The sequence below is a fragment of the Porites lutea genome, chromosome 4 (genome assembly GCF_958299795.1).
Source record: "Porites lutea chromosome 4, jaPorLute2.1, whole genome shotgun sequence".
NCBI classification, from domain to species: domain Eukaryota; kingdom Metazoa; phylum Cnidaria; class Anthozoa; order Scleractinia; family Poritidae; genus Porites; species Porites lutea.
Genome location: NC_133204.1, coordinates 44,476,643 through 44,500,181, shown reverse-complemented (window position 1 = coordinate 44,500,181; position 23,539 = coordinate 44,476,643). Strand labels below are relative to the sequence as shown.

Genomic DNA, 23,539 nt, shown 5'->3' with positions numbered 1-23,539 from the left:
TTTCTCATAGGCATCCACCCAAATGGGCCCTTTGCAGACAAACGGTCACATGTTTCACCTTGCTGGATGGCAAACATCGCAATGGGACCTTCAAAAGAAAGGATATTTAGCTTCTTGAATGATGTAATTTCTTTGTTCTTCTTGCCCCTCTGCGCGTCGTTTGCCGTATTCTGCAAAGGGCCTATTACACTTCCAGGAACCAACTAATGAACCAACTGTGAAGTGTTACCAAGTAGGGTATCAGCCGATACCCCGCTTCAAATCACAGAAGGCCCTCAAATTTGATTAGATGATAATAAGTGAATACACATTACTTTAATTATTAATGCGGACATTCACTATTTTCACAGAAACTAAAATGCACCTCGTTCAACCACCAAAATTTTACATAACCATTGTTTCCAATTTTCCTAGGTATTACAGCCGTCCAAACAGAAATTGAAGACAATGGTTACGGAAAATTGGGGCGGAGTGGGGCGAGGTGCATTATGGTCTCAGTGAAAATAGTGAATTGTGTTTTCCTTAGCGGCCGTCTTGAATTTTGAGCACGGGTGGTGGGAAGTCTGGAACTAGAATTCTTTTGGGCCTGGAAAATCGGTAGTTCCGCAAAAAACTGTCAGAAGGTCCAATCCGACTACAGGGCGTTTTCACAAGACGTCGCGTTCGCAAAATTTGTGTCCAAATCAATGAACGGCCGCCATGTTGGTGTACAAAACTATTCCTGTGGGAGTTGAACGTATTTGTTAAACTTTCTTTTGTTCGAATAAATTTGCACAGCTGCTGGACACGTGTATGGTAGGGGCGATCTGCACCCATTTGAAAGATTGTTTGTGATTGGCTGGAAAAACAATAGAGATTGTGACATAACAATGCTCCTATCCCTGAAAACAAGGGAAGTGCAGATTAAAGGGGACCAATCAAATAAGAGGTTTAGAACGGTGCAGGTCTGGAAATGCTCCATAATAAAGTGAAAAGTCCTTCCACATTATAAGAGACAATCTGCGAAGATTTCCGTGTTCCAGACCTCGCACACACTCACTGCAAAATTCAAAATGGCCGCCAAAAGAACAGGCCCCAGTTGTTCAACAGCTGGATTGCGCTATCCACCTGATAAATCATTATCCAGTGGCCTAAGTATTAAGGAAATCAATTGTATTATCCTCTGGAAAGACATTTATCAAGTGGACAGCGCTATCCCGCTTTTGAACAACTGGGGCCAGATTGGCCGTTTCGATAAAGTAAGTAAATTTAAGTTTAAATGAAGATGTGATCGTCGCAGAGGTGCAAATTAACCCGAAAAAATTTCGGGACTTACACTCTCAAACGATCTGAAAGCCCTCTGTATCCGATTTGATAAACTTTTTCCGCTTTCAATTCAACAGCAACTGAGAGCTGCCAAAATCAGTGTTGTAATAGTAAAATAAAATCTAGTATGAAGAGATGGCAAATCAAAAGGCTAATTATAAAACAAAGTTGATATGATAATATTGTGTTCAGTATTAGTACATAGTAATTATAATTACAATTTGTAATTGTAATCAATTGCAATTACAACTGTTATTGTAATTATAACAATTAAACGATACATTGTGTTACATTTCTCTCTAACTTTAAAAAGCAAACAACCAATTAATTAATCGTATTTTAACTACCTACGTTTTGAAACCATGTTTGACAGGATCAGTAGCTCCTTACCCGTTTTATAAGGGGTCCGTCTACCTGCGACAAGATGCGTGGTCTTCTGGCCAGCAACATGCAATAATCAGCTTGTCAAATGGTTCCCATTCTACACAGTTCTTACCACAAAGTGGCAAAGCATACAAATCGTACTTCCAAACAAGTTCAAGGTCGTTTATTCACAGGGTACTCACTACCATTTTTCTCTCTGCCATTTTTCCCCGTTACAAAAATGTTTCTCAATCGTTAAAATCTCTTGGTGGTCAACTCAGGACGATGAATATCGCAGTCGTCGATAATGTGCACGATCCTTGCATGGACTCAATGTGACGTCACTAAACCACTGATGACGAAATCCCAAAACGTATTCAATCTATCTTTCCCCGACGACATAATCATTACAAACAGATATACCGTAATAGATCCGCATAAATTAAGATTATAAGGCTTCTAATTTAGATAGTCATTAAGGACCACTGCTGTCTGCCAGCTTGGCTTTCTCTTGCGCTTTTCGCTTCTCGGATAGAAGTTTTTCCTCTTCGTCGTCTTCGCCGTCATCTCCACCCACCAAAGAAATAAAGCCCCAGGGTGGCTCGTCTTCAAACAACCGGCTGATGGCTAGAAGGGCACTGGACACCATAGCAAGGCCAAAGGTGAAGTAAACAAATGTGAGAATTGTGAAAGCAATGACGTAACCCGGGTGATCTTTCTCGTGTTTTGATGGGTGTTGGGGCACATAATCTCCAAAGCCAATCGTACTGAGGGTTATAAATGCAAAATAGACCCCTTCAAAGAATGTCCAACCTTCATAGCTTTTACCAATACCCGCTAGGAGAAGGATCATGCCAGCGACCATAATGAAAATACACGCCACAGTCTTGAGGTATATTCTACGAGGATGTTCCCGTTTGCATATTTTTGTGTCCACAAATTTCCAGAAGTTAGCCAATGTCTCTGTGATTCGTTCGCCAATCGATTTCAGCATTAGACCAGTGATGGGAATTCCAAATATGGCGTAAAATATACAAAATATTCTTCCCCACACAGTCGATGGGGCCATTTTTCCATAGCCTGCCCAAAAAGAACAAAATTATAGTTACAGTTATGTTGAACGCATTACTTACATGAGGCTACATAACACAAAGACGGATGGAACAGTCACGCCGGTTAGGTCATCCCCCTCCACCCACCCCGTTTTCTATTGGAATTATTTAGCTTAAAGACTTACAAAAACGTGTTTGTTACGCTTCAAAGCTTGAGAACTATATATGACAGCGAGAGAACAGGAGGGGTGAATATGCGAGGGAGGTTTGTTTATAGTGGAAAGTGCACTTAGCTTATCCAGCTAGTTTACAGGCACCTCACTCTTTTGGACTAATAATTCTGAAACAAATAATGCAAATATAGAGTGTTTTCACTCACGTGGCCAGCATCTATGCAAATTCATTGGAACAAAAGAAATCGTTTGCATAAGAAAAGAGTTCCACTCCGACAGGATTGGTTTGGGACACCAACATGGCCACCGTGACGTCATGTGAAAACACTCTATAACATAACAGGATGGCCGCTGCATGACAGCTTCCCATCAGTCAAAAATGTAAATGCGTCCTGCGGTTAATTATTTTGAAAGTTATTACCATGAACTTTTGAGATCTTGATTATAACTATTTACAAAATTTTAATTCTATTATGTTCCAATTCATGACTGGAAATAAAGTTTAAGGTGGCTCGACCCTGTATTTTTGTAAGCATACCTTTCACCTTTGGACCTCTTATATATAAACAGCTTCGTCTTTATCGTAAAACTATTATAACACATGGATTACACATAGACTAAACTTTAATTTATTGTGATATGATTTTTTGGCGATCCGAAGGAATATCACGTGGCAGTGATGTCACAATGGCTTTAGCTTTTAATCGAACTACAGTTCTTATACGCATTTTCTCTGAAAATGCTCCAGGCTACGTAAACTTTGGGTGCTTGCCTCCTGCTGTGCAGGAATTTTGAGATATCGTGGAATTTCTACATGAAGGCTATAATTTGTCCGTAAACTGAATACTGGACTATCCAAGCAAATTTACTAATTCCTGGAAAGTTTTACCCCTCACTCTTTTAACTAATTTCCCTTGTACATTCTCCAACCGCTAGAGGCAAAGGCGCGGATCTAGAATAAATACTGACCGATTTCCTACTTCTAGGGAGGTCTGGGGCAATGCTCCCCCAGGAAATGTTTTGGATTTTAACTCCCCAAATTCCCCTTTCCTGGGTTGCTGACCAATTCAGACAGGATATTTAGTGACTGTCAAAACCATTTTCCAGATTTCAGCCTGGAAAGTTTCAAATCTTTTACTAAAAACTGAATACATTTATTATGAAAATCTGACCGATTTCCATAAAACCGTGGAAACCAGTATGGATCCGCGCCTGAGGCAGGTAGACTTGCGCGATTTCGAAAGACAGGAAAGAATATGCACCAGTGTAAAAGACAATGCTGAACATTTTTTGCAATTTGTAAGGCTACTTTCAGGAAAACAGCGATAAAATCAAAATTTGTCGACGGATTTCCTTTAAAAATTTTCAGAGCTGCAATTGATTAGCTTTCTTTACAGTGAATTTTATGACCACTGAAAACTTATATAACTCATAACTTGTTATCCTTATCATTAATATTCTGTAATGCTGTTGTTCAGGCGACAATATATTCAGCTCAACGTTTACATAACCTCAATAAACAGAACTGACTGATGAAACCTTAGTGATGAAACCCCTTTTTAAGTTTGAAAATAAGCAATACTACATTTGTCACGTACGTTGCTTTTAAAACCAAAGTATGGTGTCTTAACTTTAAAATGAAAACGAAAAACAAGACCAATATAGGAATTAATGAAGTTCTGTTAAGTAAGCATAAATTTATGAAAAGGTCAGTTTCAAAAGAAATAATCGTGATTTTAGGTCGGCGCCGAGGTGAAACAGGAAGTTTTGGATCTTTCATTTGGGTAGATAGGAAAATTTACCGCCGTAAAGATAGCCAAAACTAAGTTTCAAGGGCTAGTCCTTTGTCTGCGAAAATAGAATCTTATTGGGGAAGTAAAAAACTCTCGGGCAATACTTAAATATCAATTACGACTCTTTTCAAGTTTTCTGCCAAGTTTTCTTTCGACAACCCGTTTTTTTTTCCGGGTTATAAAACTCTTTCATTATATTCCTTGAAAATGATCTATACACTGAATCTCCTCAAACAAAAAGACACTTTCGAATATTCAGATTCCTTGATGTTTCCGACATGAAACCATTATCACAGTGATTAGATAGTGATAATTATGTGTTAAAATTTTTCATCTGCAAAGTTATCACATTTTCCTGCTTTGAGATTACTCTCTATTACAGATGATTACCGAAATCATTAACTTGACATCGCACTTCGATTTTCTTTGGATTTCTCCGCTCAACATTCCTAATTTATATATCACTAGAAACTCTACAACAAAATGTATCACCGACAAAGATTTAGCGAGAAAAAAATTAAATCAATGCTCGCTCAGCGGATTTTCATGTATATCTGTATGAGTTTTAGTCTTCATATGCCGGAACTTTAAATACAATTCATTTTTCAAACTTCCTAATAATTCAAGACCCAGATAGAAAGGAAATCATGCGCGGTGACGTATTTGAATATCTGATGAAACACTCCTTATTTCTGCGTCCTTAATTTCCCTATCAAATTACTTTGTTCAAGTTGTATCAAACACTCGAAAAACAATGTTTTATCACAAAATCAAAAACGTCAAAAATACTCTGCTACACGTTGTATTTTCAACTCTTTCCTCCGTATGTCACACGTGTTCAAACACTGCGTCTGGTGTTTGATATATTAAATATATTTTGGTTGTAAGCTGAAGAAAATCAGTTCTTAAGTTAAGAACTGAAAATCGTTCTTGTTTTTTTCTCAGTACAGTAAAACCCGTATATAAGAGTCTAGTGATTTCAGAACCTACAGGCTAGCATTTGGCATTTAAATACCCAAAAATATAAGAACCAGTTCAACCTGGCAAAGAAAAAAAGTTTCTTATACAAAAGAATCACTCCACTTTTGATGGTCAAAATTCTCTATTTAATTGTGTGAGAAACTTTTGACAAAAGTTACTGTGTATATGCCTTCTTTGATTTATATTTGTTTGGATTTTCACTAGACGGATATGTTTTCTCTGACCATTACATTTGTATGTATTAGAAGTACAACATTCCTGCCAATGGTTACACTACGAAAACCTCTGAAAGATAAGAACCTATCAAGAACCTATTCAGCCTGACCTTGAATATTCTAGGTTCTTATATGATTTTTACTGTATTTGCAAGAAAAAAGTTTAGTTTTCCAAACGAAGAGAAACGCTTTGTTCTCGTCAACCAGCAGTGACCTCTGATGGAAACCAGCAATTTCCATCCCCTCACGTAATATATATTTTACTCTTACTATTAGAATCAGAATAGCACATAACTCTCTTCTTGTGGAAGTGTCAAATTATCATGCAAATTACAGTTCGGATGAGTGTAAAGTTTGTTTCTAATTTCTTACGAAAAGAGTAGAGTGTCGGGCACTTAAAATACCCAGGACGAAGAAAGCGTTTTACACTTTTGGGAAAAGTGTGTTGACGGTGTTTAAACTTTTCAAATTACTACGATAATTAACTACAGGCCCCATTTGTTGAAAGGGCGATTAGCGCTAAACTGGGGTTAAATTTTAGTCTGGGATCCTTTCCGTTTGTTTAAAAGCATTTTCTCGAATAACCTTCCCTATTCTTTATAGAGCATCCGGATCACCAAATTGCAGAGCAAAAGAATTAAACTGAATTTGCTTTTTAAGCATCTATATCTAAATGAAAATTCACACTAACCCTGGGTTATCTTCACCCTGTTTGGGCAACCTAGCCCAGCAGGTTACAAGGTGCTGTAACACTAGACAGTTTTTGATGCACTTTGTCTCGTAGTTTTGAAAGGCCGTGGCGTGAAAGGTTGCACAAGATGTTGTTCAGTTAAGACTTTCTGAAATGAACACGTCTCGCAAAATGTTTTCTGCGCTGATCGTTACAAAAAGTAGAACTTGATAGCCTTATGAACGCATTCTTGTAACAAAAATGTCACGTAACACGTTAAACATATGTTGCAGCAAATTTCAAGATAGGTTACGACAGAATTTGTCTAGTCTACAGGGCCTTTAAATTATAGGTGCGAATATATAACTTGTCCATTCACAAAATTTCAGTAATGGCAAAAATATTGAACAAGTAAATCCTTTTGGGACCATTCAGTTTGATCCTATCACAACAGTAGTACTAGAAAATCGAATTGTCCATTTACATTTTAATTATTTCCTTCTCAACGAAGGAGAAAAAAAAGAACCTATAGAACGTTTTGGTAAAAAGCACGGAAGGTAGTCCCCGATGGTATGGCCTACCTTCAAAGTTTAAATTACTTCTAACAACACCTCTTCAACGAAGTCATATCAAGGATGGGGTGAGTGGGGGCTAAGGCTAGGTTCGATCGGGATCGTGATGAGCTTAAGGAACGCAGTAATCAGATGAAAAGCATCCTGAATAATGCCTCAACGATCGCCGATCGCTACATAAACTATCTTCACTGACACCTTTTTACCTATCACGCAGGGATAATAATAATAATAATAATAATAATAATAATAATAATAAAGTCTTTATTCATCAAAAGAAAAACATACATATCTTTTGTTACAAGTAAGTGTAAGAAATTTCAAAAAGGGAAAAAGTAAGAATTAAAAAATCTAGTATATTACATAGCTAATTCATATTTAAAACCTAAACGGTTAATAAAAGAGTTTTTAAAACGAATCTAGAGTTAATAATCTTAGGTTTAAAACAGGTTTCTTTCCTACGATTGTAACCGGACGGTTTAACGCGAGGCATAATAGATAAAAGTGGATGTCCTTTACCATTAGAAACTTTTCTGAAAATTTTACGGTCTTGCCTCTCTAACAAATCATAAACACTTACAGGCTAAGACGTATATTTCTTTTTAAAACAGCGGTCGAAGAAGCATTGTTGAGGTGTAAGATCGGACTCGGACGCAGCGTAGACAGATAATGCGTAATTAATACTGATTGGGTAGAACTATTGTATTAAAGAGAAGGTCTTTTTCTGACTGATTGTACCCCTCTTTGCGCAGCGTTCTAAGGATATGTAGGAATTTGTTAGCTTTAATAAGTTTGTTCTTCACGTGCGCTGAAAATTTCTGTCGCATTGGAAGGTGACCCCCAAAATCTCTACTTCATAACAGCTTGGTATCATCCCAATGGGTTAATAGAGATCGCGGTTGCCACTCTTTTTGATCGTCACCTCTTTACATTTGCTTGGATTGCAAGACATTCCATTTGTATTCGTCCAATCTAAAAACTGTGACACTAACTGATCGGAGTAGTCTACCTTCTTCCATACAGGAGCAATAATTGTCGAATCATCAGCGTACTTAAATAGCGCGTAATGATTACCTAAAGTGATGTTAAGATCATTGAAAAAGATATTGAAATGTAAGGACCGCTAACGCTAACTTGAGTTGTCCCTTTGTTAACCGGTTTCCAGTCACACCCAGAGTTGTTGCAAGATACCCTTTGTTTTCTATCCTTTAAAAGACGACCAACCGTGAGATCACAAATGTATTGACAACGGCAGCCTGGTGTGTCTCCAGTTCTTTGCTGAGTCCGATCTTACTGAATTATAATGAAAACTCAGGGACAAGTATATTGTTTATCACGTAAAGAACGAGAAGCAAAAAAGGACATAACCGGTAGAAAAAAGAACTAATTTCTCTAGAATTATGTAGTTTAACTTTTGGATAGGACGGAATCCAATTCGATGAACCGAAATCCATTTCCACCTTCATAATCCTGTCCGAAATCGTAAAAAATAAACTGTCATTTTTGTGCTATATCACCGAAATTAATTTCTATATTTTGCGACGTTTCATTAACAATACAGTCGAAACTGAAGACTACAAGAATCATCGAGACAGCAGTGTCATAAGATACGATAATACAAGAAAAAAACGACTGGATTTTCAGTGTCAGCTAATTTGCTCCGTGAAACGATTGTTGTACAACTGCTATTAGCATTTGCCCTGACGCTTCTATCTACAGGTTCGTGTGCTAAGCGAAGTTGTGGACTGAAGTCGAGTAAAAGTAATTCCATTTTTAGGATATGAGGCAGTTGTATACATTCTGCCGTTACGCATTTTTGTGCTTTAACACCAAAATTACTTTTCTATATTTTGCCACGTTTTATCAACAATACAGTCGAAACTGCAGACTACAAGAACCATCGTAGTGTCATAAGATACGATAATACAAGAAACAAATGACTGGATTTTCCACGTCAGCTAATTTGCTCCGTGAAACGATTGCTGTACAGCTGCTATTAGTATTTGGCCTGACACATCTATCTACAGGTTCTTGTGCTAAGCGAACCTCTGGACTGAAGCCGAGTAAAAGTAATTCCACTTTTAGGTGATGAGGCAGTTCTGTACATTCTGTTGTTTAATACGCAGAGGTTTTAGTAGTATTAAAGAGCCAAACAACATTTCGTGCATGGCCCCTAGCAGAATGGCCGTTGATTGTTTAGAGTATGCCTTGTAAGTTGTTCATCTACATGATATACGAAAGTGGAAAGTTAAATAAATGTCACTTTTTTTGGGGGGGGGACGCTCTGCCTTGGAAGTCATATTTAGTTTCACTTTGCGACTGCCAATTCTGACTGGAAATTTTCTATAGTTTTACCCATGAACCATCCTCTGAACAGTTTATTTCAGAAATGCATAAAAATTCATCACATTGCAGCCAATAAAGACTGTTTTGATTTGGCATGAAAAGGCCATTGCTGAGGGTAAGACTCTTCGAAGAGTCTTCGAGTCTCTAAAGAGTTCAAAGCTTTCCGGGTTTAAAACAGATGTATCGGAATAAAAGGTCAATAAACATAGATTTCTTTTCCTTTGATCTGAAAAGCTAAAAGCTAATATTCATCGTAGTTAAAACAAGTTGAGCTGGATTTGGGGTTAAAAACTACCTGGCCGCCACACAATGAAAATAATAATTAAGGAAAACACGCCTTGGGCACAAAAAAGCGTTGAGAATTTTTCATTTTTTACGCCTACTCATTATTTTCTGATTTTAAGATGCATGATTGGTCCTCTACGGGCATCGGGCCCAAAATTGACGTACAGCCTTTTCTTGAAGAAACAAGACAAAAATACGGCTGTATTGTTTTGTTTTGTTTTTGTTTTTAGTTTCGTTCGATGTCGGAGGTACCTGATCTCTCACTAAGTTTCTACCTTCCCACCACAATGATCAAATAAGCAAGGCGTTTGACAAAAAGTGTAATGCCTCCTGCTTTGAAAAGGGGATTTACCTTACGTTCAATCGTTTGAACTCGTTATTATCATGTATTTCCTTTTAGTCCTATATCAAAGGTACATGATCTTCCAGTAAGCCTCTACTTCCCAACTACAATAATCAGCTTAGCAAGAAGTTTACGTTTTGCCGTTGAACTCATTATTATCATGTATTTCCTTTTTAGTTCTATATCGGAGGTACATGATCTGTTAGTAAGTCTCTACTTCCCCGCTACCAATAATCAACTCGCCATGGAATGATTCTTATTAATGGCCGCGTTTATGGGCTTTCGGTAGGGATTTAGTCGACTAAACCTATTGTATATTCTCCTAAAGAGAGATAGCTTTTATATCCTCATATTTATTAAACTGAACGAACGTGAGATGGTTAGCTCCTGCTAAGCTTGTAATCACCTAAAACTTTCTTGATTTACGTCTTATGTAAAAATAAAAACATGTCGGAGGATTAACTGCAATAAAAATTATCTCACGCTGATAATCTAAACGAAGTTGTAGGCCACATAGTTAATGACAAAATTTGTTTCACGGTTCTAAAATAAAATAAAAATATTTAAGGTAGCTGTTAAAAAACCTGGAACAAATCACAAGATTTGCTACCTCTAGTTGAGTTAAAACTCAAATGCTATTATAAAACACCATCAAGCATTCCTGATTCTGATTACAATGATGGAACATTTATTTAGTTCTGTTTTAGTTTTTACCTCTAAAATACGATTTTTTGGAAGATTTTATTATGTCCTGGCCCCGAGCACATAAAAAACGAATAAACGAATATACATTCTTCAGCGAGAGATCGTGGGTAACGACATTGATCGGATGCCTTCCTTTCTAAGCTGAAAATAAAATACTCAAGCTTGCACGAATACAAACGGTTGGAAGCGTAAATACAAGAGCCAACATAGTCCAAAAATTTAACACAGTGGGCATCGCATCGGCGCCAAGACAAATTACAATCCTCTTTTTCTAGCAGTTTGCATCTTTAATAAGTTTTAAGTTAGTGTGCGAGGGCGTAATCGAGGCGCGAAATATGCAAATCAGGCACATTAACAATAAAGGTGTCTGTATTAGAAATCTCTGACTGAAATAACCGAGTAAACAATATTTCATCTCAATCGTACAAAAGACACCGATAAATTATTTACTCGCAAAGCCGCAGACCCAATTGATTTCAATTATGCCTCGGAATTCACATATTTCCAAATATTTGCACTAGGGAGCCATGATACTTGAGAATAGCATTTGCCTAGCTGGGTGAATTGTACACACATACATTGTAGCACTTCTTTGGAACCATGACAATTGTAATTCAGTTGTCTAAATGGTTTAAGCTCTATAAAGAAACCTGATGACAAATCTATTGTGGTTCGATGTTATCAGCTGAGGTTAATAAAGACGAAGAACCACATTCTAAGATGATAATTTAATACACTAAAAGGCTCCCCCTAGCATTTTTGGTCATTTCAAATCGAAATTAATTTGATTCATATTATAGGAAGCAGAACTTAACAGACTCTAACGCGAAAAAATGGTTTCAACAAGACCTGAACAAAATAAATAGCGAGAAAACTGTGGCAAAGTTTCAACTAGAAACACAAAAGAATTTTGGCGATTCAGGTTGACTGAGATCGATTATACAGCAAATATCGATCGTTATTCAGGCTCTTTTGGCCCGCATCGTATATACAAAACGAAACCATTAGAAATAACTTCTTTCAGCGTTCCGCGGGAGCCGGATGGAAACTCTGATTTTTGTCGAAAAAACATTAATTTCAATAAATTAGAACAAAATAACTAAATGTAATTGTAATATAAACCGGAAAGAATACTTCCACGAAAGATCGTCATGAAATATACAATTCTAAAACAATAAAATAATATGCTGAATTTCGCTACCGACTCTTCCATTAAAGGCGACTTCTGTAGTCTCCTAAAATCACTGACAAGAAACCGATTTACATCGAATGTAAACCAGAAGAGTAGAAGTGGTGATTACCTGATCATGAAGCGGTATAATATAGTGCTCGAAAAATAAACTAAATAACTGTTACAGTGATTTAGTTTCATGCGGTGTTTTTAGAATAAGATTACTTCGTGTAAACTTCAGTTTTCATTCATGGATTGAATATGACCATATTTAAGCAACGATCAACTGAAAAAATATCCAGTTGGCATCTCTGCTAACACAAACGATAAAAAAGGTGTTAATTCTATACGTTCGTTCAGTTTCTACGCCGTTAAGAAAAGTCCAACTCGACAGTTATTTCTGTGTAGGACAAATGGAACTTTCAAGCAATCCTGACTTGCTATCTTTCTAAACGTGAAATAAGCAAAGCCATTTTTAAATTTTTTTCCCTTAAACACGAATCAGTGAGACATATGCAGAAACAAATTCTTAACTGACTTGACACACAGTCCATTAATGAAAGGTAGAAATGTGGAAATCCACTCGTACGTTAAATTTAGGGATTTTTCGAGACAATTAAGTTCGAAATCAAACAACACAATGCGGAAAAATCACTGATACGTTAAATTTAGCAGTTTCAAAAGAACAAAGATTGGTGCATTTTACTCTATTTGTACGCTGTTTCTACAAAAAGGGGACGAAGGAAACGTGAGATATTGCATTCGTGCGCTGACCGACCTAACTTCGACGATAAATTCATCGAAAGCCAAAAAGACGTTAAAAAACACTTTTAAGACTTAGGCAGGTGTTTTCCTATTAGGAAACAATTTTCGCTATTTTTATTTTTGTTTATTATAAACATAGCTTGATAGAATGCTGCAAAGAGAACGAACTCTACAACTTCGGCACTGATTCAGAAATATATTGTACACGTATTATATTAAATTCCTAAAAAAAATCACAGGAACTTGCTGATCGAGGGAAGGGGTGCGATCTAACACTCTCCAGCAACAGTTCTAAAACTCTATGATATTGATGGAGAAATATTCAGATTTATTTGATCGGAAGTAGCTATGGCCTTGTAACAAATTGGTTCTCAAGCACACTTTTTGGTTTGATTATTTTCCTTCGAAGACGAATGTTTTTCTTTTCTTTACCAAATTAAGGTAATTTGAAAATAGAAGATATGGGTTTGTATTTATGTAAACGAATCAGATTTCTGTGGAAATATGGCCCAGCAGTCACAGAATAAAGAAACTTGCCCCAGACGGATATTTCACCAATAACATTTGCTCCTCTGTCCATTTGAGAGAAAGAACAATCTGCTTTTGGATAAAATCTCGAATGACATTCATATCTTGATTTGCCTTTCAAGTTGCACGTGTTATAAAATTGTTCAACGGTTTTATTAATTTAATTCTTTTTTTTTTACATCGAACCACTCTTGCTTTTGGTCATATTGTTCGACTGCGCCAAGTTTTACGGAGCTTTTTAATCACTCCTGCCCATAAAGAAGACCCTTTCTACTGCAACAACAAGCAGCTGCTTTTAAAATAAATATACAATCCTTTCTGACGGAAACGATATTACATCGAAGCAAAAAAATGAGAACCTTATTTTTCAGTGATCGACTTAACCCAAGGTTGGAAAATTTCTAAGACCACCAAAGTCTTTGATCGGCGCAATAGTTTCGTGGGTAGAATAAAATATTCATTCGCCGGTAATTTCTATTTCGATAGAAATGACAGATTCACATTTTGAATGGGAAAGCTCAATTTTTTATTTACACGCCTGAAAATAGGCATTTAATGATATCCTTTCTAATTGAGCAGCGAGTACTGTTCTCTAGCGCGATCGAACGGAGAGAAACTAGATATTTTGCTTTCACTTGGATAAAATTGGATTTTTTTCAAGCAGTGAGAGAAATAAATGAACCTGTACGCTTCTATTGTTTTTTGTCGTCTTGTCCGCTCTAAGTTCATAATCTTTTGATCACTATTTTGCATAATATAGCAGAACCACAGCTTGAGTTAAGAACATTTCGCTTGGTAGCGAAATTAATTCTCAGAAAAAAAGTGAGGCGTACTATTTCGTTTGGAAAAATTGGAAATTACAATTTTCGAATCAGTGGAATGATCCATTTCTAAGTAGGAGCCAATGAACTTCTCGAATGAGCGAACAATCCCACAAAACAAAACAAACTGCTTACATCCGATCAACGTCGGAAACAAATTTTTGAATATTCATATTCGACGCAACATTTTGATCCAAGTCATTTTTTTAATTCCCGACAAAAGGAGGTAGGAATTTTGATCGGTACTTAAATAACAATTTTTGAGCCCGAAGAGAGTGGTTTAATGTCGTAAAGTGTTTGAAAATTTAAAAGTTTATATCAACCAAAAGGCAAACTAAAGTTTCGATCTCACGAGCTTTGGTCGATAATTACCAAACTTTGACAGCAGTAAATCACGATTAGAACATTTATTTTTTCTTTTCTCCATGATAAAGGGAAGATTTCGTTTTCAAGCAACGAGAAATCGAAAAGCAAACATCCAACTAAAATTAACCACTGCTGCGGGCTGATCGGTCGAACAGTTTTGCTTCCCACAAAGCGGAAAGCCATACGCAAATGTACACACACTAGCGTTGTAACAGAGAGTTAAGACCAGAACCAGAATTGTGAGAGCTCTACGTAGGTTTCTTCGGCATTTTAATGGTACACCGCAAACTAACGCCGACCTTGTAAACTTACGATATAACAACGGACTATATTTCCTGGGTCAAAAGGCAACAAGATAATTTAAACGCATCGCTAAGGCAAACAATGATATGTATATTTTAAGCGGTACAATATTCGGTCATTTCTCTACTCACCAATGGTAGTAACTACCGTCCCAGTGAAGAACAGCGATCCCGCAAAACTCCACCGGTCATAGCCCACGTCAAAATACCCATCGTCGATGGCCTTCGAAATTTCTTCAAAGAGATGATTCATTTCTTCATCGGAAATATTGTACTTCTGTTTCATGTCTTGCTGTACTTTGTCAAAATGATGTATTTCCTTGTGCTCCGCACCTGATTCGATCGTTTGAAACACGGCGGCGCCAAACAGTAAGTAGACCAAGAACAGGGTTGTTCGTAAAACAAGGTTTTTAGTTGGGCCTTTCAGCGCCCTCAGGAAGTTTAAAAAGAAAACCCCCATTTGAGGAGGGAGCAGAGACCGAAGCTTTTACTGCTTGCGGTCGGCGCGGGCCTTAGTTGTTTGTGATGGCCAAATGTGACAACATTCTTTTTTTCTCTTGCACCGGAGGTTTGCCGGGTAGTTTTGTCGACAATCGTTACCTGATAAGCTTGTGACGTCAGACCTCGTAATATTATTGAAGAGCAAAGAATGAATGGCTTGATTAGAGGATATTGTATAGGCAAATTCGGAATATGCCACAGACCATTGTTACGAAAACGTACATAAACACGGTTAATTGGTAACGCGCGAGGACCAGTCAGCCGTAAAGCGCGGGAAAAATCTACGAAGCGCCAAGCTTGAGAGCGCGCGCTGAACAAAGAGCGACGAGTACGGATGCAGGGCTTCGGCGTTAAAACATTAGTTCGCCAAAATAAGCAACATAAAGTTCTGAGCTTCTATTGTTATTAAATCCCCCATATAAGGCAAGCGCAATCATTTTGCACAAGGAGATTTCCGCCACGTAGGAAATTTATCATACAAGCTTAGTTCCGGTGCTTTGAACAGTCCATGCAAATTTCGGTAGCTTGTCGTTCAGTTCTGTAATTTTCTGTCGCGAGTAAAGCTGCGGTTTTTTCGTCGACAACAAACAAGCTACCGTTTGTTTTCCAACGTTTGGAAAGAAAAAAATTCGGCTTCTTCGACAGCTAGGGGCGAATTTTGCGGCAACTGCCTGGGCTTGTTGACGGTTTGAAATGTAATTGTGGAAAGCAGCTGTCTTTGAGGGAAAATGGGCAAGAAAAGTGAACAATTACAAAATAAAATGTTTAGAAAACATAATATTCCTATATTTGTGGCAGCAGGCGAAAACCTAGGTGTTTTTCGGCTATAAATTTACCAAATTTACAAAGTCACTAGGGGAAAGGTTCCAAGTCTATATTTTCACTATTTAATGTCATTTCAAAAAGAATTCTCTATTTCTAAGTGGATGAAAATAAAAAGCCATACGTTTTGAATGCCCATAAGAAATCTACTGGCCTTTTCTCGATGCCGCGAAAGTATTTTTTAGGTGAGAGTCGACGTTTTTGGTGAAGAAACCTAAATGTAAACATGCGGCGAAATGCGGCTGCTTATTTTCAAACGTGGTTCAGTTTTCGAGAAAATTTACCTAGTTTATTTTACATGTCATGCAAATTATAAGCAAAAGAGCCTAAAATGATTTACACCGACTCGTTTATTAATTTTTCATAAAACTCGAAAGACCAAGCGTTGTGGCTTAACTATCACGAATGACGGCACTCACCACTAAAAACCTCTTGTAAAGAAAAGATCATCCAAGCCTTAAAACAGTCATGATTTTGTTTCTTTCAATAAAATAAAAAGAACTGTCGTCTCCTTGACATGTAAATGTCACGACTTTTTGTTTATTCCGGCTAGGCCTGACTATCCAACTCTCACCCAATTTGGTCGGATTCTCTGCCATGTCTTCTTGACTACAATATATTTGTATTTGGGCCCCAAAAGTAAGCTTTTTATTTGCACACGTTGTTTCCTTTTATTTCAGTCACACGAAACGTGACCGTGGTTTAAGACCTCAAATTGAAACGAATGACATCGTCGATTCCTTTGATGATAAAAAATCAAAGTTTATTATTGAAAAGCGCCCTCTGAATGTTAAGATATTTTCATTTAGCAAATGAAATAAAAGACGTGTCATAACTAACATGAAAAAATCATTAGCTCGTCTCTGCATTACAATTCAATTTAAGAATCAGCTTAAAGTAAGATCTCCTGAAAATCATTGACGATCATCATGGCGACCAAGCCAAATTAGTTTGAACTACAGGAGTTTTGCCAATGGTCGAACTTGCGTTATTATCGAAATTGTCAAAGCACTACTTCTTATCAAAAAAATATTAATTGAAATTCTTTTCTCTTAGCGTTTCTTAATGAACTTGTTGTTAGTTATTCCTATTTCAAGATTTATTAATTTTACGGCTTTTTGCAGTAAACAATATTTGTTATTGCACGTTCTTTGTAAAAACGAATTGTATACCCTAGAAACCATCTACGGCCTTTTTAAGAAAATTTTGCTGCAGTCGTTTTAAACACAGCAAACCTTTTTCAAATCTTTCAGTTCGGCTAAAATTTTCGCGTCGATTCAAGCAAACTTTCTTTGATATGTCCGAAATAAAAACAACTTCGATGGCACTTTTCTTCCAAAAGCTTTAAAATGATGCTGTTTATTATTTTCAAAGTGATAGAAGTCAGGCTGTTTTGCGTTAAAAACAAAGCTCTGCTATTAGGGATAGTGCATGTTTGTCATTCGCCCACAATTTGCAAATTAAACTAAAATTTGTCATTGTATTTCGCGCAACGAATTTAGGCTTTGAATTGGAAAACTTTCAGTTAATTGCATAACAAGAATTTCAAAATATCCATGGTTTGGGATAAAAAGAGTTAATTTCCGTGGGAAAGGGTACTGTTCTCGGCCGTATGACGCGCACATGACATCGTCTGTACGCAACAAACCACCTTAATCAGAGGAAAAAAATAAAGCCAGAAAAACGCCGTTTCTGAGTTTATCCATCGGAGAAAAAATAGTTAAAACGTGCATATTACTGGGGAAAAGGATACGAAATAAGAAATAAAAGTATTCACTTTGAAGAACAATACGAGCTTGTACAAACACGGTAAAAAAAAGGTTGAATACTACTATAGCCTGGCCTAATAGGGTTTGATACGGGTCATTTTTTTTTTACTTAAAACTCGTTGAGTGTGTAAAAACATCATCAAGTGAATATTTTCATGGGAAAAAGTTTTCTTAATCTTAGACAATCTTTACATTGAGAAAAATTAGGGGTTAATATTATCAGTGTTTTTCGTGTGGCCATCACTGTTCACAACTCTATTATAATCTTTTAATTTAAGAAATTATTTTGTCCACAAACTACATAATACCTGATAAAGAAAATCCGTGAACAACAATACATCAAACTATTACCACGCAACATCTGTCTGCAAATTGATCACAAATCAAATCTATGTCAAATAACCTACATTTCTTTATAAAAAAAACAAGAGCTGTTATAAAAACATAAATTTTAGCTGTGACTTCCCGCAGTCAAAAGCTAAAAGTTTGTTTTCGCTCAATTACAGCAAAAAGTAAGATTTAGAAAGTTAATTGTAAAGTTCTTCGAAAACTATTATAATGCTTCTTGCTTGTGTGGTTGTGTTTTGTACAGTACGATGTACTTTAGATATCAAACTAATCTAAGGTCAATAAAATCGTTATTGTCCCGTATTTTCTTGACTCCTTGTCAAATATCGCCAAACCAGTTCAAGTTATAAAATAGTTAAGATTACATCAAAAAGGAGAAAATGGAAAAAAAGTTGTACGATATGCAAATTAAATTTAAGTTTATAAAAATACCATGGACCGGTTTATGGCTTAATTCACATCAATATACTAAGTAGTGTAATCTTCCATGAATGTACAAGAAATAGAGGATATTACATGGCCGCGCGGGGATACGAATTTTATCCTCTCGTGCTGAAAGTATCTCTCACGAGTGAGCGAAGCGAACGAGTGGGAGATACTCTCAGCACGAGAAGATAAAATTCGTATCCCCGCGCGGCCATGTAATGTTCTGTTTATTTTATAGATAATGATGAATTTCCTACATAAAAAACAACTTTTTTTTTATTCATTTTCGAAACAGCAAAATAGTGGAATTAAAGTGGTCACCAATCGCAAAATGCCTGTCACAAAAGTGTTATAAAACTCGGATATAAAGTTATAAAGGAGAAATAAAGACAATAATACTTATATTTTTTGTTCCAAAAAGTCAAAATTCTAATGAAGAAGAGAAAAATTCTATAACAAAATGAAATTTCAAAAGAACCGGCCGCGCCTGAGCGGGAAGCTCTCTCGTAATTGGCTAATCATGTTAGTAACCATGGCAACACTATTATCCTCACACATGAAAGATAAAAATAGTATCTTCACTGCGCGCGATGAAGAAATGATTTTTTAGTAAAAGGAAAAATCCTCTTATCTATCTATATAATAAAAACAAATTAGGGCCAAGGTCCTATTTATGTGTTGTGCGCGACAGGAAGATTGGAATCGAGAGTTAGATAGGCGCGTAATGCTTAATGGGTATGTGACGCTTCCATTTAAGCTACGTGCAAACGGATGCAACAACTCCCAGCACTTGTTGGGAGTTATCGAGTGCGTGTTGGCAGTGGTATGCAAAAAAAAGGCAACAACTCCCAACAACGTTGGGACCTGAAGTGCATCATGGGAAGGATACAACCCATAAGTCTTTGTAAACCACGCGTAATGAGCGTACGTGGCCCCAACAACGTTGAAAGAGCTGTGCAGACGGGCCGGATCCAAAATTGTTGCGATACCCTTCAGCGATCATGGAACAAAAGAAATGTTGGGAGTTGTTGGATGAAAAGTTTGACCGGTTTCAAACTTTGCACAACAACATCCAATAACATGCAACAGGGTGGGCAAACGGAAGCAACATGATAACATCCAACAATTTTGGGGGTTGTTGGGTAACAACGTTGCGTCCGTTTGATTGCACGTAGCCTTACACTCCGCGAACGTCAAAATTATGCTAGTTTTGAATTATTCAAATTCATACTTGGTTACGAGGCTGACGGAAATAAATCAAAAGAAATCTCATTGAGATTCACGGATTAATCCTTCAGTTCTTTTGTTTTATTCGAGGCTGAATATGAATTTTGATACGTCGAAACTGGTCTATTCATTCTCGTATCCAATCTCACCCACCTAAAAGAAAGCTCAAATTAGTAACCAGGAACTGGGTACGAATCTAAAGGACAAGGCGCTGAGATTTAATCATCAAGAGCTCAAATCGTCTGTTATGAAAAAAAAAAAGTTAAGCCCCGTAATGTTTAAGGAAATATTCTACGACCACTAAAATTTTCGAAATTTACAAGGATTTGAATGGGAAACCACTCAACCGTGACTGGGTGGCAACAGTTGTTTTTGCTATACAAATTCTTTTAATATTAGTCGTTGCAACGCGCTACTTTTGAGCATAGTTAATAGAGGGAATGGTTATGAAACCCGACAAAGTTCTTTGTTGTATGTTTTTGTTCTCTCTTTTGGCCTTGACCCTGCACAAAACACAATAGTTGTTTACTCCGTACTGAGGAACTAACCAATAGAAACGTGCTGGTTACGTAATTCATGCATAACGTATGAACGCAAAACAAAAGATTGTGCAGGGTCGTGGACCTTCTAACATAAATCTTGGCATCTTTGTTTGCTCCTTTGATGTTTGCCGGGCTTCATAACCAGTCACCTCCATTAACTATGTTTTGAGGCTGAAATTTTTCAGATTACCGAAACTTTTTTCGTTTTTACAAAACGTTGGCCACGTGATTAACTATTGCAAAAGGCCTACTTCAGCGCTCTAACTGCTTTCCCACGCTGCCCCCACTTTAATGACCAAGTGCCTAAAAAAGGGGCCTACGATCTAGTGTCGGAAAACTAGGTTGTCGCGGACGCAAGCAGGAACGGAGGAATTCAACCAATCACAAAGCGCGGGAACTGAGCATTACGAGCATTGTACGATTCCGACAAAATACAATCATGGACAAAAGTCTTGGGAGAAATTTGCATTTGTGGGACTTTTTTTCAATTCACACATGCCCAATCCCTTCCCTTCAAGGAACGCTGGACGTGGCCTCAATTTCAGACGATTACTTCTGAACGAGTAGTTTTTACTCCCTCAGTAACGTCTGAATAGAGTAAAAAGAAAAACTAAAGCACGATTCTCAACAGGCAAAGAAAGAAATATCGTCTGGAAATGTCTACACGATACATTGCTTTACTCTTTTGGATTGTAAATCATGTTCAACTTTTAAACTATCAACTGTATGCGGTACTCGGAACGAATCTGTAGTAATTCAATAATCAAACTCGATGGCAATCACGCAATGAGTAAGCTAAAATATATACACACACGGAACACTTCAAAAACACATTTGCTTCAATTGAGAAGAAGCTATTTGGTCCTTAACGAAGAAGAAAGAAAACAAGAAAACAAGAAAGAAAAGCCAACAAAATCTTTACACCTGACGCATGAAATGACAAGAGGGTCGAATTATAACTTAAATCCCAAAAACTTCGCACAAACAATGTCAATACCGAAACCACAAAGCGGCTCTAAATGAAAAACGTACCGACTCTCCGCAATGATTCTTTATTCCGCGTAGTTTAATTTAACAATTCAGTTTCGAAGACAAAGGCCAGGCATGCGATCCGCTGAATATCAACGTATTTTAATTATGCGAATTTGGACAATCGACCAATCAAAATTACTACCCGGTTTTCGGGTAGTGACGGTTAGTGACGTCACTGGAAGGTATTAACGGCCGGTCTATTTAGACGTTGCTTGAGGAAAAAAGACTTGGAGTAATCGTCTGAAATTCAGGCTACGTTGGACGCTTGTATCAATACCTTTTCCTGAGTCTCAACATTGTGTGGGGTGCGGGAGGGAGAACTGCAATCAATTTTCAAAAAAGATGTATTGTTTTATGAGGGCACCCAGTAATTACAGAAAATTATGAATACTGCATTACTGTCTAAAGGTCTTTTGTCCAGGATTTCAGTCTTCACTCAACGACCAACGACGGAGTCGTAAGCAGATATTTGTCACGGAAACTCCTGCAACAATTTCTGCGGAACACAAGCAACGCGATAACCAAACCGTACCTCGTGAAGTGAAGCGCCTTGCATTGATATCTGATATAAAAATGGGTGGACTCAAAATGTTGGACATTCAATCTATGATTTGCGCTAAACGAATAATATGTTTAAAGAAACTATTTGAGGATTACTCAAGTCCTTGGAAAGTAATCCTAGACAAACTTCTGTTACCAATCGGAGGACGTTTTGTATTGCACTGCAACTTTCAAACTTCTAAATTGAAAATCAATCTACCAGCATATTATAAGGAATGCTTCGATGCGTGGTCGGAGGTTAATGGGAAGACTCCAAGTTGTTACGAGGAAATCATTAACGAAATTATCTGGAACAACAAGTTTCTTTGTTATGACAAAAAATCGATGTACAGGAGAGATATAGTAAACCTGGGCTTCGTAAAGATTAAGGATTTAATTTCTGCGAACAACTCCTTCTCGTGCGACTTCTCTTCACTTACAAACCCTGAACAAAGATTTTTTCTTATGAGTATTATCAATTCGATTCCCGCAGAATGGCGCTCACTTATTAAAGCATCTACAAACGTAGCATCAGCTAATCCCATACCGATTACCCCAACTATTAAGTTGTCGAGTGGTAATGTAGTGCCAATCCTTGATATCTCTCCTAAACAGATCTATCAAATCTTTCTGCAGCAAAAGCAAATTGCGCCCACCGCAAAACAGAAATTATCAAACAAGTACTCAAATATAGATATTAGTAAGTAATAACTTTATTTAACGAGGGTAAAGACATTGATTACTGGTCACCCAGTAGTTTTCATAATGGCCCTCCTACAATTAAAGTAATAAAATGTATCGATTAATTAATTAACTACCTACATAATCTACCAACTAAAATTACATAATGAACTGCTATTAATACAATATTGATTAATTGACTTCTAATGAAACTAAAAGGTTTTACAAATCTTAAAATGATTAAGAAAAGAAATCATACTGCGGTAAAGTTTAAATAAGTAATTTTTAACATTAGTATGCGAGAGTGTCTTAGGTTCGGGATCAAGGGCGTTCCACAAACGGCAAGCGCTTGAGTGAAACGTTCTAAGGCCAGAGTTCCTTTTACAAGCTGGTGTTGTAATATTGTTATTGGAAACGGATCTCGTGTTATAATTATGGGTGTTACTTATATGTTCAATATATTTATTAAAATAAGCCGGGCAATGTCCTTGATTTATTTTATGAAGCATATAAAGCTTCCTAATACGTATAATATCATCTATAGGCAGCCAATCTAATTTGTTAAAAAGCTTGACTTAGTTTTCGTGAGTATCAGCATCTAAAATAAGCCTAGCACATCGTTTCTGTAGTCGTAAAACTCTATTATACTCTGAAATATTGATTGGGAAAAGGCTTACACTTTGGCCTTTCATTGCACTTTGGACACAAAGATAAGGGAATTTCATTACAAAATTTTAAATTGTATACTCTTTACAAACGTGAAACTTAATTTAATTGGTGTAGTGGAATCGCCAAACTGCACTTTCTGTCAAGAAGCAGCGGAATCTGTCGAGCATTTACTCGTCTCCTGCAGGAAATCTTTTGAGTTTTGGAAGCATGTCTTGTCCTGGCTAAG

General features: G+C 37.0%; 1 protein-coding gene across 1 annotated transcript; it reads right to left on the bottom strand.

The window, feature by feature from the left end:
- Nucleotides 1–1,200: 1,200 nt before the first annotated feature.
- LOC140933741 (potassium channel, subfamily K, member 16-like) lies at nt 1,201–15,591 on the bottom strand. Its single transcript, XM_073383364.1, has 2 exons — nt 14,889–15,591; nt 1,201–2,748 (listed from the first exon to the last, which is right to left on the bottom strand). Exons 1-2 carry the CDS (start codon nt 15,214–15,216, stop codon nt 2,144–2,146), a joined length of 933 nt encoding a protein of 310 aa, XP_073239465.1. The 5' UTR covers nt 15,217–15,591; the 3' UTR covers nt 1,201–2,143.
- Nucleotides 15,592–23,539: the final 7,948 nt, after the last annotated feature.